General features: G+C 42.3%; 1 protein-coding gene across 3 annotated transcripts in view; it reads left to right on the top strand.

The window, feature by feature from the left end:
- Positions 1-14990, top strand: part of METTL8 (methyltransferase 8, tRNA N3-cytidine) — a 44226-nt gene extending 29236 nt beyond the window's left edge. For all 3 annotated transcript variants that reach the window (XM_073305818.1, XM_073305816.1, XM_073305819.1), the window contains 7 exons: positions 858-1255; positions 1812-1861; positions 5261-5324; positions 5645-5784; positions 9122-9228; positions 9319-9384; positions 14606-14990. In XM_073305818.1, coding sequence (XP_073161919.1) covers positions 858-1255; positions 1812-1861; positions 5261-5324; positions 5645-5784; positions 9122-9228; positions 9319-9384; positions 14606-14781 — 1001 coding nt within the window. In that variant the 3' untranslated portion in view covers positions 14782-14990. The remainder of the gene's footprint in view (positions 1-857; positions 1256-1811; positions 1862-5260; positions 5325-5644; positions 5785-9121; positions 9229-9318; positions 9385-14605) is intronic.
- The last annotated feature ends 536 nt before the right edge of the window (positions 14991-15526 follow it).

The following is a 15526-nucleotide window of genomic DNA, read 5'->3' as shown; positions in this document are numbered from 1 at the left end:
CATAAGTCACAAAAGAGTATTAATTTCAATGTCATGTTTCTTAATTTAGGGGAAAGGGCAGAGACAGCTTAACTAAAATGATGCATTGCTTTTATAATTTGGCTTATGGCTTCTTTATTTCCTGAACAATGTACAGGTGCACGTTTGTGTGTGTGTGTGTGTGTGTATGTATACATGAGCTGTTACAGTAGATGAAAGCAGGTTTGCAAATTTGTGTATTAAAAATCCGTAGGTGTTTAGATTTTTATAATATTGCTTATGGATTTTTGGACGGGACAATATTAGAGCCATGGGACCAAATTTAGTGCAGTTGCATCAGCTTACACCAGGGATATTTATTTTTGGCCTCCAAACTAATATTTTAACTCAATGTTCTAATATTTGCTTGGTAATTTTGCATGTAATAACTTTGTCTGCAATATAGCTACACGCAAACCCATTTCCAGAGGCCCATATATCTTTCCCTATAGTTAATATAAAGTAAATATATCTCTTATTTATAAAAATGGAAGTATTAAGAGTTGGTTTATATGAAATAAAACGTAGGTAGGCAGGTTATTGTGCATTTTGGTGATATTCTCCTTGTGTGCGACTGAACAAAAATAGAATTAAAGATGCAGAAAGTGTGTTTCTATAGTCTTTATGCAGGTAAAATCCTTTTTAAATCCAGTAGGAGTTTTCCTTGAACACAGGTGAAAGGACTGGGCCCAAAGACTTGATATTTGATGTAAACAACACCATGTGGAGAGCATCAAATTTCTTAACCTGTATTTCTGCTATTAGCTAGTTTGATTTTTAAATGTCATATTGTTTTATTATGACAGTTAAGTTCCCATGCACCAATTTTTTTATTCCAGACAAATATGAAAGAGAAGCTAGTAAATACTGGAATGAATTCTACAAGACTCACAAGAATAACTTTTTCAAGGATCGTAACTGGCTGTTTCTGGAGTTTCCAGAAATTCTTCCAAAAGGAAGGAAAGATCAGATGAATAAAGAAGAAAAATATTGTTGTCATGTAAAACTGAATGCTACAAACAATTGCACAAATGTGGGCTTTCCTGCAATGTTTGAAGAAGGCGAAGATTATTGTCAGAACAATTTGGTGGATGGTTTAACTTCTGTGCAAGGACACGCATACAACAAAAGCCAAGCAGAACCTGTTACTGACAACAAACATGTTAAGAACTGTGAACAAGAACCTGTGAAGCAAGAATCCTTCCCTGGCAGTGGTGCTACCTATAGAATACTAGAGGTACTTTACTGCAGACATTCAACACATAATTTACAACTCCAAACGATGGCTTCAAATGTAGTGGTTGCTTAATAATTATCAAGGCAACAACTATTCAGAGTTCACAACACTACTTTTGCCTTGTGCCTGAAATTTTCAAAGGGACCTAAGAAAATTAGATGCGCAGTTCCCATTGAAAGTCATTGGGAGTTGTGCTTCTAATTCCCTTAGGCCTGTCTGAAAATCCCAGTTTAAAATATTTTGTTGTGTTTAAACCAATGCTGTGTGACAAAATAGCAAAATTGTACAAGAAAACTGTACAATTTCCTGTGCAGCTGCCCCTGGGAGAAGAATCTTTTCTGGGCATGGGAGAGAGTGTAGGACCTGATCCTGGCTCATAAGCGTAGCGGAAGAGTCAGTGCTTCTGAGAGTTGTGGTGTAAGGAGCAACAAAGCCATTTACCCCTTTTTTGCCTCTTTAATCACTGTAATGGTTTCAGTTAATTTGGGACTAAAACTCTGAGATATAGGCTTTATTTGATGGTTTAGTTAAATTTTTGTTTCTGCTTCAATTCCAGGTTGGTTGTGGTGCTGGAAACAGTGCTTTTCCTATTCTGAAAGTTATATGGTAAGCTGTGTCAGCCTCCCAAATACATGCCCAACATTAATGAAAAAAAAGTTTTAAGATAATCTTATGCTGTGAGAAATGCTGGATTCACGGTGCTAGACACCAGAGTCTTCTCATTACCCACAGAACAGGGACAATGGCAGTAGCCATGTAAGTTATTCCCCATGGTGCTGAGCCAGTTATTCAGCTTTGATTTAGAAGGGAAAACATCTGGTGTTGAGGCGGTAGGTCAGTCTTCAGGCTCATTCAGGCCAACTGCTAACTAAAATGTCTGTCACTTGTGTTAGTTTGGGTGTTTACACCAGTCCAGTGGCATTGGACTGAGACCACCAACACTTGTCATACAGGTCACTGAACAGCCAACAGATAGTATCAACTTCTGGTTCCAAATTCAGAGGTGACAGAAATGATGGTGTATATTACACATTGGCAAGAGCTTGTGAGTGCTACCTTTGACTCCTTATGTCACTTCTGAATTTGGTCCATGTTCTCGATTAAAGCAGCTCAAGTTTTAATGACATAGAGACCCAAAGTTCCATATTGCATTACTTAATCCCCTAACCCCTCCATCCCATCCACATAGCTTTTGTCTTGAAAAAGGAAGTGTGAGAGAATGTTCTCCTTTCGGTGCACGTTCTTAGCTTTCACTGGAAACGATGTCCACACATCAGGGGAAGGGACAGACTCTTTTCTGCTCTCATCTCTGAAACTTTTGTGCAACACACTAATTGTTGTTCTGCAGACCAATACTAATAATTTACACTTTCGTAGTGACTTCAGTCCACTTCACACACATTGTTAGCCACAGCATTTCTGTGGTACAAGCACTATTGGGTCCATTTCACAGATGTGGGAATTCAGATACAGAGAGATTCAGGGCAGCTGGGAGCATGCTTCCCAGCCCAGGGAGACATACACACACTAGCTCTGCTCTAGCTAGCATGGTAAAAATAGCAGTGTGGCCACAGTGGCACAGGTGGTGACTCAGGTTAGCTGCCTGAATACAAACTGGTGGACCCCTGGCTACATACGAGGGTAGCCCGAGCTGTCACCACACTGCTTGTTGGTTTGAGCAGAGCTGGTGTGTGTCTGTCTGCCTGCCCATACTGGGAAGCACCTTCCCAGCTGCTATGTAGACATACCCTAAGTGGTGTGCCAAGGTCACACAGTGTGTTGCAGTGTTAACAAAAGAATCCAATCTCCAAACTACCAGACCTTAACCCCAAAACAATCCTTCTCCCCTAAACATCAGATTGTATTGTGAAAGGAGAAAGCCGCATTATCAATGAAAACAACAGAAGGTAGTGTTGTGTAGGAGAAAAGACATTATTAGGTACGTGTATGGGGAAAAACTCAAACTGGTGTGTATTATACAGGAGGCATTATTTGTACTGCAAAACTTGTTATAATTAATAGTCTTCCTATTAATCAGTATTTTACTCGGTGATCTCAGTTTTTATGCAAATCCTGCATGTGACCAGATAGGTGCATTAACGATATAGCATTTAGCATTTAAAACACAGAGGTGTAACTGAAGTCTGGATGTAGTTAAGAATCCATTGCAGTTAAGAGTCTGCATTGATTTCATATCTGAATTGATGGAAACATCTCTTATCTATTGGAGGGCACATCTTGTATCTAAGTACAATTCACACTATATTTGGCAATGTAAAATTGCCTTTTGTTTGCACAAAAGAATAGTAATACAATGTAGATGCACACTGTGCTTGAAAGAAAACCTTCCCCTTTCTTTGGAATATTTTTTTTTAATGATCCAAAATTAAAAATAAAAAGGTATGGTACTTTACACAGTTAGTGCTTAGTGTTACCAGGCGTCCATTTTTTGACCGGAACGCCTGGTCGAAAAGGGACCTTGGCAGCTCCGGTCAGCACCACTGAAAGGGCCATTAAAAGTCCAGTCGGAGGTATAGCGGGGCTAAGGCAGGGTCCCTGTCTGCCCTGGCTCCGCGCAGCTCCCAGAACCGGCTGGCATTTCCCTCCAGCTCCTAGGCTGGCATTTCCCTCCCGCTCCCAGCATCGGCTCCGCAGCTCCCATTGGCCATGGTTCCCAGCCAGTGGGAGCTGCGGTGGCGGTGCCTGTGGGTAACGCATACCGCGGAGAACCTCCTGGCCACGCCTCTGCCTAGGGGCCAGACATGCTGGCCGTGAAATAACTGTCCAGACCAGAACTGTCCCTGTTGTTTGACAGAGGCTTTTCATGCAGCTTGCTTCCCACTTTCTGAGAAGAGAAGAGCTGTTTATACACATTGGTGAGTCAATTTGATAAGTGGGACTTGGTCAGTCAAAAACCCAGCTGCTTGCCCTCAGTCATGCTAGGGATTTCAGGTTCCACAAGATCTCATATCCAGTCTGGGACCTGTAATTCCACTGTTTGCCTGAATACATCTCATAAGTATTCACAGAGCTAAGGAGGGTTTTGCTCAGTAGTGAGATCAGGATTGGCTGCTCTTGGTCCAAGAGGGTTCTCCTGCTCAGCCCCCTTAGAGATATGGTCTGTTGAGCTGGGTATACAGCAGAATCTGCTGGGCACAGGGACACATTTTCTATTTGGTGAGACACCTTTTCCAAAATCTCCAGCACTTTAGGAGAGATGGCTTTTCTGAGGGCTAATCCTGTTCCTTAATTAGTGGGACTGCTGCTTGACTCACCCTCATTTACATTGATTGTTGAAGAGTTGAAAAAATCCTACCCTAAGTTCCTGACATCAGATGTTTTGATATGAGGGAAATTTGCAACTGGCTTCGCAGTGAATGCGAGGGGAAGGGAAGCTAGCACTACAGGAAACCAACATGTATTTTGATGAAAAAAGGCCTAGGGTAATAGAAGGAAACAATCAAAACCACATAATCTGATCACAGCCAGCACAAATGACACCTGGGAACCCAAATGTCTTCAGAACAGTTAATAACTGTTAAGTAATTTCCTCGGTTGAAGCTGAAATAAATATTTTTCATGTTGCTAATTAAATTACATGCACAGACCAGTGCCGGAAAAATCTCTGAGTGGAGTTGCAGAAACCCACAAAATGAGTGCAGAGTGAAATTGTGACCCATTATTGCATATTGATGCAATGCAGCACCTGGGTATTGTCACGAGTATTTGATGGCTCTCTGTGACTCCATCCAATGGTGTCTTCTTTCTCTTGTTTTTCAGTTCCACTTTCTTCCTAGCTTGGTGTCCCCCCTCCCAATTCCCACCCCACAAACTGTTGACAGATATTCCTACAGCTCTCGCCTGTTTGCTTAGTGCTGAGCAATATAAGGCATGTTGCTGAGACCAGTGAAAGGGATTTTGATCAAACCTGTGGAGTACCCCAAAGAGCTGCATGTGGTTAGTACAATAGCAGTTCTTTAATTGATGTTTGTTTTGTGTTCATAGCAATACCCCTGGAGCCTTTCTGTACTGCTGTGATTTTGCGTTGGGAGCAGTGGAGCTAGTAAAGGTATTTCAAGTGTTCACTTAGAAAGTGTGGTGTCATTCAGAAGGCTGCAAGGAGGCCATCCTGGTGAAATGGAGCACAATGGCTTTGACAACTTTGAACTGGAGGTTTTAATACTTCAAAGAACAAAGTCCTTCTCTGCAGAGAGAGGAATGAATACCACCAGTGGGCCTGTCTCTCGCCCTGAGCAAGATCCCAGAACAGAATCCGCTTTGAGAAATGTTTTACAAAACTGAATAATCGAAAAAACGTTTCTTGGGTCATGATAAATTGACTAACTACTGCTGTTCTCTCTGTGTTTCTCTTAATCTTTATCATTACAGTCACACTTGTCGTACAATTCAGCCTGGTGTTCTGCCTTTGTTCATGATGTGTGTGATGATTCCTTACCCTACCCTTTTCCAGATGAGATCCTGGATGTCATTCTCCTTGTCTTTGTGCTCTCTGCCATTCATCCTGACAGGTAAATGAAGACTAAAGGGCAAAGCAAATGTGTTAAAGCTCTTTTATCACTAGTGGTTTTCAAGAATATCAAAGTGAGATGATGAATCTTGAATTTATTATTTAGTAAGCTACATTATGTATAATGCAGGACATTTTAAATGCTGCTTTCCCCTTTTCCGAATCCAGGAGAGAAGCTGGTCAAACTACTTCATTAGTGAGCCTCCTGTCACCATCAAAATGAAATGAACCTCTTCTTGCAAGACATATACCTATTAAAGGTGACAGTGCTTCAAGAAAGTTACAAATTCAGAAACAGCCTACTAGTCTCCCAGAGGGAAATTATTCTTGGTGATCAAAAACAAATATCCTTTATTTAGCATCTTACAACATGTTGATAAAGACCCAGGCTACTGATTCATTAGTTGCACACAATTGCATAGATATTGGCCTCTTATGAAGAAGATCACTTAGCGTATCTGGCTTGTTTGGATTAGGCAAATTAATCTAATTTGTACTATATTGGGTAGGGAGCTATTAGCTTTATTACTGAAGCAACTCTCAATATCTAAAGAACCAGCTAACACTGACAAATTTTGAAAGAATATTCTTTCCCATGGGAAAAATACAAAAGGGTATATATTATTCACGCTTACTACTCAACTGCTCCTTTAACCAGACTGTACAAAGGGAAATGCATATTCCACATATAATGGTAAGTGTGTTGTTTTAAGAACTGCATTAAATATGGCCATCCATGCTCAGCAAACAGAACAATACTCACCTGAGTCAGTTGTACATTTGAGGACTGTTTTCTTGCCTGAATGGCTGAGTTATTAATCATTAGCTTTTGCAGAAAGATGATCTTTTCCAGAAAGCATATCTCTCCTTCCTGTTTGTGCAAAGATGAGCATATGAGTCATGTGCAGAAGAGTGTTTTGCTAAGCCTGGGTGCAGATTCCAAACACAATTCAGACAGTAGATTGAAATTTGTGTAAGTGCAGCAATAGTGGGGAAGATACCTGGCAAAATATATTTTTATCACACCTTTTGTCCACGGGAGCAATGATAAAATGCTCGCAGACAAAATTTCTGAGGGTGTTTTTCCCAGTAACCCTTAAGAGTACAATTCCCCTCCCCCGCCACCAAGATTAGCCAAATGAATGCTGACATGGGCGTTTATATGTGTATGTGCATACAGATTTCTGTGTGTAGATTTCTATGCAGTATAATCCAGTCTCCAAAAGTTTAAGGAAAAGATACTTACTTCATTACAATATCCCCTAGAAATAAAGTCATTGCATAAAAAAATTATAATCTAGACCCTTGTTGATTTTTATAACAATTGTCTAACAGCTTAAAATATAAGAAATGACAAGGAAAACCAAGAGAATGATACTGCAGAACCTTAAATAAAAACACTTGGGGGCCTGGGAAACGTAAGTTTCTGGGATGTATACATTCTCATTCAGCACCTTTGTTACTTGATGATTTATTAATGTTGTTAGCTATTGTGTTCTCATTTTAACAGTTGCTGTTCTTTTACTTTATAAAGCAACACTCTTCTTTTCTGCTAGCAGCCCCCCTTTTGAAATTGTTGTTCTCAAAAACAAGGTAATTTGGAAGCCATTAACCTTTCTCCATTCCAGGTGGTATTATACTGGGGCAAATTTTCAAAGGGTTCCTACTTCATGTGCATGTAGAATTTGTCAATATCCCCATGTGAGTGCACAGAACACGCATTTTCATGTGCAGAGTTTGTAATTCTGTGCCCACCTATCTGCTCTGAGATCTCTTATGCCCATTTGTACATGCAGCTGCCCCTTTTTTTGCTTGGGCAGAAACATGCAAATTTTGTGTATGAACAAAACAGAGGCCCTTTAAATGTTTGTCTTCCTCTATTTCTGAATTTAAGCACGGGATTTCTTTTAAAAGTGCATGTTTTCCTTTTTGGTGGTTTCTCTTAGCTCATAATTCTCCTTTTCTGCTGAGTTAGGGCCTGATCTTGCACCTTCAAAGTCAGTGGGAGAAAGACTGGGCTTCTTGCTAGATTGTGCTTCTAGGGATAGCCTTAAGCAATAGCCAGTGTGTGAGCTGGAGGAGCCCAGGAGGCACTGTACCCAAGAGATACCCCTTGGAGGTGCAGTGCCTCTATGCTCATATCTTGTATTAGAGGAGGATGTATCTCACAACAGCTCTTTTCAGGGTGCAACATACTCGCTCCTCCCCCACTTAGCACGCAGCCAGGTCCACTGGCTGGCTGGTAGGAGGAGCAGAGCCATTGCTTCCACACTTTCCATCCATTTGCTTGTGGGATGGAGGGGAGTGTCAGGAATGCAGCTACTGCCCTGCCCCCTTCCAGGAGCTGTGTTGTGAGAGAGTCTTCTGTGGCCCTGCAGGGATGTAGGCAACCTTACCCCTGTGCAGCTGTGGAAGACCAGGGCACAATTGAGCCCTAAACGATGAGTGTTTTACATTTTAATCTGAGGTTTGCTCAATTTTAAACTCTTATCAGATTACATGCCTTGCAGAACACACAGTCCTTCTAAGAAAAAACGAGGAGTCCTTTTGGCACCTTAGAGACTAACCAATTTATTTGGTGCCACAAGGACTCATAGTTGTTTTTGCTGACACAGACTAACACAGCTACTGCTCTGATCCACCAAAATTTCAGGGCAAGAGGATGCTAGACTTTTCCCCTCTCTGCTTCCTGCCAGCATCTTCAGACAAGTTTCCCCTACCAAATTCCCCTCCATCGACAGATCTCAAACTCTTCCTTTTATTCCCCTGGGATTGGCATTCGTAATCCACTGTGTGTATGGTATAAATACCTAGATAGATAGCTGGATTAGAGAGAGAGCTTCTTGTCTGCTTCCTGCTCCAGAGTCTTTGATCTTCCTTTCCAAGAGAGACAGCCCAATCCACCCTATCCTGGCAGGTAGCCCAACCCATCCTACCTTGGTAGCTGGCTGTTCATTCAGTTGTATGCCATGCAACTGCCTGCTGCTTTACCTGTAACTCACTGCAGGTCCAGGCTTCCTCTGATCATGGGGGATCGGATCTCAAGAATCTTACTTTAATCCATCCTTGATGTTTTGCTAAAGAGGAGGAAAGGACTCATTTCCTCTCCCCCCATTTTATACTATTTAATAAAAGTTCCTTGTGCATTTTTGTGCCTTTGCATCTTTGTAAAAAAAAAAAATTGTTCTTCCTACTGAAGCTGTTTGTTAGTGTCTAGCATTTTTTGGTGATTGAAGACAGTCCCTTCTCACTGAGACCTCAGAAACTACATGTTGGACCTAGTGGCGAGAGAAAAGCAGTGTTTGGAGTTACACCAGTGTCACATTTTATTTTCTAAGGATGCAAGGAGTTGTAAGTAGACTGACCAAATTATTGAAACCTGGAGGGATGTTGTTATTTCGAGACTACGGAAGATACGATACATCTCAGCTTCGTTTTAAAAAAGGTATTTCCTAAGAGGCGTTTGTTTAGTATTTATTTTGCACATCTTTTAAAGGGACAGCCAGTCTTTCTATTCACAATTTTTGTCTTTTAGGCCGCTGTTTGTCAGAGAATTTTTATGTACGAGGAGACGGTACCAGAGTTTATTTCTTTACAGAAGGTAAAACAAATTTTAGTTTTATAGAAAAGTTCTGAGTGTCTCTTTAGATGACATGGGGTTCAAAGCCTCTTAAAAAGCCATTTAAGTAATTTTCCTAGCCCTTCAACTCTCCATTTTTCAAAAACATGAAGCTCATTTTTATGGAAGATCTTTTCTTTTACAACATCAGACTTTGATTCCCTTCCTCAGCTGTGTCATTGAAGCTGAAGTTATCATGCTTCAACTCTCTTAATTTAACAGTAGTTTGAGTGCCTCTTTACCCTGTATAAGTAAGTTACCTCTGCACTAGCATCATTGCTTTGTATCTGTCACTATCTCAGATTAATGAATGACCGCTACAGAGCTGGCAGAGGGAGCACACAATTGTTTTTATGGGACTAGTAAAAAGTTTTTTCCATTTTATTCTTTTTAAATTCCTAGGACTGGGTTGATCAATTTTAGCAAGAAGTAGGTCTATACTGGGATATTAACAGTTTTAACTAATTAGGTACCTTTATGATAATTCTTGGAGTATCCAAGACTATGAGTCACCTGATTACCTCCCTGCCTCCAGTGAGAGGGAGAATTGCTTGTGCTTAACTTTCAGCTCCCTGACACGTCCAGTCTGTTAGCCACCCAAACAATCTCTTCTGGGCTCTGCCAGCCCTAACTTTGCCTTGCAGGTAAACCATAGGTGCACATGAGTCCTTGATCCCCTTTGAAGCATTTCCCTGTAGTGTTCAACCCCTTATCCACTGAACACCCATAGTAACACCAGGCCTGCTGTCCCCAAGGAACAGTGTGCACACCATCTTGAATGATTCATAGAATAGAATATAGAATATCCGGGTTGGAAGGGACCTCAGGAGGTCATCTAGTCCAACTCCCTGCTCAAAGCAGGACCAATCCCCAATTTTTGCCCCAGATCCCTAAATGGCCCCCTCAAGGATTGAACTCACAACTCTGGGTTTAGCAGGTCAGTGCTCAAACCCTGAGTTGGAAGGTGGGATAGCTCAGTGATCAGCTCCTTGTACAACACCACAGCACTGAGATATTTATAGTGAAAACAATAAGAAGTTTATTATCAGCAATCAAGATTTAAGAGGTAGTGAGTAAGAAGAATAGAAATAGGTGGGTTATATAAAACAAAATCATAATACAATCCACAGAGACTAAATTTAATAGGCTAATCTCCAATCTAAATAAGTTTGTCTCACCCAGATGTCGTTTGCAGTGCTTCAGCCAAGCCTGGTTGTGATCCATTTTCATTAATACATTTGCACTGGTCGATAACTTCCTAGGTGTAGGATAAAGGGTGTCTTCCTTGCCTTCATTTTATATTCCCTAAAGTTCATTGCTTGTACCTCAGAGTCCGGCCAATCCCCACCATAGGTTATTCTCTAGTGCACTGTCTCCCTGCTGACTTCATATCTCCTCTCTGACTTTGTATGTAAATGCCTTCCCTTTGTGTTAACTTATAGTTCTTAATTTGCACACAGACCAGCAGAGACAGATGAATAAACATCCTTTGTCTGACAGAAACCTGTTTGTCAACTCTGCCTTAATACAGACTTGAGGAACATATTTTTAGTATACATACAAAACTCCTTACATAGTATTTGTACATACCTTGCACAACAGTATTAATGACCAGTGTAACCCTGGCTTTCGTTTAAGACCCCACATGATATTCTTTGGTGAACCAGAATGTTCATACCATAATCGGAATATTCCTGTAACTCCCTTGCCAGTTGGCACTGAGGCGTTTATGGGTCATAACCTTCAACCTACTTTTGATAGCATCCGCAATTTTACGCAGGTATAACTCTGACTTTCATGGTGCTAGCTCCTGGTGCCCTAACAAGGGCATGAGATCCAAAATCAGATCTCTTAAGGAAATAGCATTACGCAGCTAAACGGTGGTTCTTAGGAGCTGATTGTGTTCCCATGACCTATACATAGAGCAGTCTCAGTGTGTGGATCTTCCCCCTCCCACGGGTCTGTGGACATGCAAGTTTTACTACGTTTTGAGACCTCTGAAGAGTCTCACCTCTAATGCTTCCTTAAAGATCCTTCCTACTGTGAAAGATATGTTTGAAAATATCTTTGAAGTAAAAATGCTGGGACAGATAATGGACTGTTGATTTACTTCTGGCAGATCCTGACTGTCTCTGGCAGGTATCTCTGGCTTGAGTAGAATCACCCACAGCTCTGTGAATGACTGTTGGCCTCTTGGGGTTATTAGCAACCAGCAAAACCTGGCAGAGAAGGACTGGCCCTACACCCAGCAGCCAAGGATTTGGGGAACGCAAAGGGGAGTTTTATGCTGCCTATACCTCCCTGGCCTGCACTGTGTGCAGTACAGCCGGAGCCAAGGGTCTGGCCTGACAGCTGTGTAATATGAGACTGGGGAAGTGAGTAGGAGGGATTAAGATATTAGCTATGGTGCGGCGGGGAGGAGGTGGGGAGGATGTAGGGGGAACCCTAACATGCCATGAGATCTCTTAATCGTTAGCAGAAAATGAGGAGTGCCTACCGTGGTAAATTCGGGCTCCATTTATACAGCTTATGAAATCTGGTTGCTATTGTGAACTTGTGTTATTAAAAACTGCTGGGTCATGAGTGCCTGTATGTATGTGGATCCACCATTACTGACAGGTCCTGTAGCGGGTACACATGAGAGAATAACACTGGGGAATATTTAATGTTAATGATGGCACTTTGACCACACAGAGGCTATTCTAAAAAGCAGCTGCATCCTTAGAAAACCGGTTTTAGCTTCACCCCTTGAAGGTAGGAGCAGTGAAAAATTACCTAAAGGACAGAACAAAAGAAGTGGGGGTTGGGGCGGGATTTAAATAGCAAGCCACACAGGAACAGAGAGGTCCAGATAGGAAAAGAAAGCATGAGATAGGAGGGAGCAAAGTCACCCAGCATGTAGCAGCCTCCTGGGGGCAGTGGAGCCCTGCCCACTTTTCTGAGCCCAGATGGCCCCAAGGACTCTGGACAGCCCAAGGGACTCTAACTGCAGCCCCAAGAATGCCCTGTAGTGGGAAGGAAATTGCGGCAGGGTGTGTGGTGTTCATTGTTTTGTATGAGTTGTATTCTCTTGTTTTCTATGTGATTAAGTATAAAAGAGTATTAATGTGTTAGACTCTGTGCAAAGTGTGTGTTTGTGTTAACTGCTTTACAACTGCTGTATGCCCTTGAGGGAGTTAAACTGTTATCAGAAGCTTCAGACCTTTAAGGTGGAGTTCACAGGATGGGGTTCTAGGCTGCAGGTCTGTGCTCTGAGGCTTCATCTATACTACAGTACACACCACTGCCTGTGGCATGTAGCAACCTGCCTCAGCAAAAAGCAAGCTGCGCCCGCACTGCGGTGTGTAGCTACGAGTTTCAATGAGAGGCTGTGGCAGAGAGGAGGCAGCAGGTAAAACTCCCTGCTGTCAGAGCCCTTCACTGCATCAAGGAAAGGCTCTGTCGGGGGGAGGCAGTGGGAAAAGGTTCTGTCAGAGCTTTTCCTCCCTTCTGAAGTCTTTCTCTACTGTGGGGAAGGCTCCAGCAGCGGGGGACTGGCAAAGCCTTTCCTTGCTGCTGGAGCCTTTCATGGCGGTGAGGCCTTTCCCTGCGGCCTCCCCCCTGCGAGAACCTTTCCTCACCTCATGGAAGAGACTCTGGGAGAGGGCAAAGGTTCCAGCAGCAGAGAGCTGGTGGAGCCTTTCCCCGCCTCCTTTCCCTGCCAGAGCCTTTCTCCACTGGTGGAGTCTCTTCCTGCAGAGTGGAAAGGCTCCAGCTGTGGGACATCACATTGCTCAAAATGGCAGTGGAGCTGGAGAGGCAGGGCTTGGGTGAATAGAGAGCATAAGTGTCTTTTCTCCACTTGTCTACACTGGGCCTCTCTGGCTAAGCTGCTGTTTAAAAAAAATGAGAAGTCCTTGTGGCATCTTAGAGACTAACAAATTTATTTGGGCATAAGCTTTTGTGGGCTAAAACCCACTTCATCGGATGCATGGCGTGGAAAATACAGTAGGAAGGTAGATATACACAGAGAACATAAAAAAATGGGTGTTGCCATACCAACTGTAACGAGACCAATTAATTAAGGTGGGCTATTATCAGCAGGAAAAACAACAACAACCTTTTGTAGTGATAATCGGGATGGCCCATTTCAAAGAGTTGATAAGAAGGTGTGAGTAACAGTGGGGGGGGGAAATTAGCATGAGAAATAGTTTTTACTTTGTGTAATGATCCATCCACTCCCAGTCTTTATTCAAGCCTAATTTAATGGTGTCCCGTTTGCAAATTAATTCCAATTCTGCAGTTTCTCGTTGGAGTCTGTTTTTGAAGTTTTTTTGTTGAAGAATTGCAACTTTTAGGTCTGTAATTGAGTGACCAAAGAGACTGAAGTGTTCTCTGACTGGTTTTTGAATGTTGTAATTCTTGATGTCTGATTTGTGTCCATTTATTCTTTTGCATAGAGATTGTCCAGTTTGGCCAATGTACATGGCACAGGGGCATTGTTAACACATGATGGCATATATCACATTGGTAGATGTGCAGGTGAACAAGCCTCTTAAATACCTATTCAAGGGACACCATCATAGGACCTAATTACATCAGCCACACCATAAGAGGCTCGTTTTATACAGTAGTTTACTGTGAAAACCAAGGGGTACGTCTACATTGCAATAAAAGACCTGAAGCATGGCTGCGCCTGGCCCATGTCATCTGACTCAGGCTTGTGGGGCTAGGGCTGTGGGACTCTGAGACCCCATGAGGGGATTGTCAGAGCCCACGCTCCAGCCTGAGCCCAAATGTCTACTGTGCAATTTTTAGCCCTGCTGCCCAAGCCCCTGAGCCCTAGTTAATTGACCCAGGCTCTGGGACTTGGTGTTTTTTGTTGCAGTGTAGACATATCCAGAATTATCAAAATGTTGTATATTTGCCATCCTCAAATCCTGTGTAACTTAGAGCTCTGAAGAAAAGTTGTTATAAACTATGAGCAATATGATCTGGACCCCAGGTGTGAGATTTTATACCATATTATAACTCAGTGATGCCATAAAGGTGGTCTCTTTTATAGAAGGATTTCTCATGGACTGTTCTAGCTCTGGGTTATCAGATGATAAAGCAGAGCTGATTCCAGCTCTGATGAACTATGTGTTAAATTGGTAAATTCTTTAACTGGCTGCATCAGTTTGTTTTATAATTATAGTAATTCTACTTCTCATTTGTGGAACAGATGAAGTCCACAACATGTTTACCCTGGCTGGGTTAGTTGAAGTGCAGAATCTAGTTGATCGACGATTACAAGTCAACAGGAAGAAAAAAGTGAAAATGCAGCGAGTTTGGATACAAGGCAAGTTCCAAAAACCATTTCAGCCACCTCAGAATAGCCGCCAATCGGCACCCTCATAGCTAAATATATAGTATTCCCCAGAGACCAAAACAAGTGAGTGCACATATATTTCCTGTGGATCCTGTGTTAACTGCTGAAAAGGCAGAAAAAATGTTGAACTGAAAGCGTTTTCTTAAAAAAAGTGTACTTTTTTGTTGTTAAGGAGTGATGTGGGAAAATGTCTCTTGTCTTGCTTGTATACATAATAAAATGGCTGTGCATTAACCTATTCATATCTCAATGACCTCTTATTATTTGGTTTGAATAGTTGAACAATAATATTAATTTTGTGTCTGGGAGCATTGTGCTGGGAGATTTGTGTTAATTTATGTAGGTGGTGAATGAGTGTGTGCTCCAGTGAAAGGCCATGTCTGTTTGGGGTTCTTATGTATGCTGGTTGTGAGTGGTTGTGTTGATTTGTGTTTGTTGGGGCTGTACTGGAGATTTGTGTTGATTTTTGCAGGTGGCAGTTAGGCACACAGGAGTGGCATTTGGGCGAAGTAATCCACCATCTGTGTGGTCTCCCTCATACAACCAGTTAGGTTGTTGCATGTAAATTAGCTGTAGAGTAAGAATGGTGACTGGTTGAATTACCTCTGATATCACACTGGTTTAGGACTCTTGGCATGGCATAGACCAGGGGTGGGCAAACTTTTTGGCCTGAGGGCCACATCGGGGTGTGAAACTGTATGGAGGGCTGGATAGGGAAGGCTGTGCCTCCCCAAACAGCCTGGCCCCTGCCCCCTAGCCGACCCCTCCCACTTC

The sequence above is a fragment of the Lepidochelys kempii genome, chromosome 11, assembly GCF_965140265.1.
Source record: "Lepidochelys kempii isolate rLepKem1 chromosome 11, rLepKem1.hap2, whole genome shotgun sequence".
In the NCBI taxonomy this organism is placed as follows: Eukaryota; Metazoa; Chordata; order Testudines; family Cheloniidae; genus Lepidochelys; species Lepidochelys kempii.
This window is presented reverse-complemented; position numbering and strand designations above follow the sequence as displayed.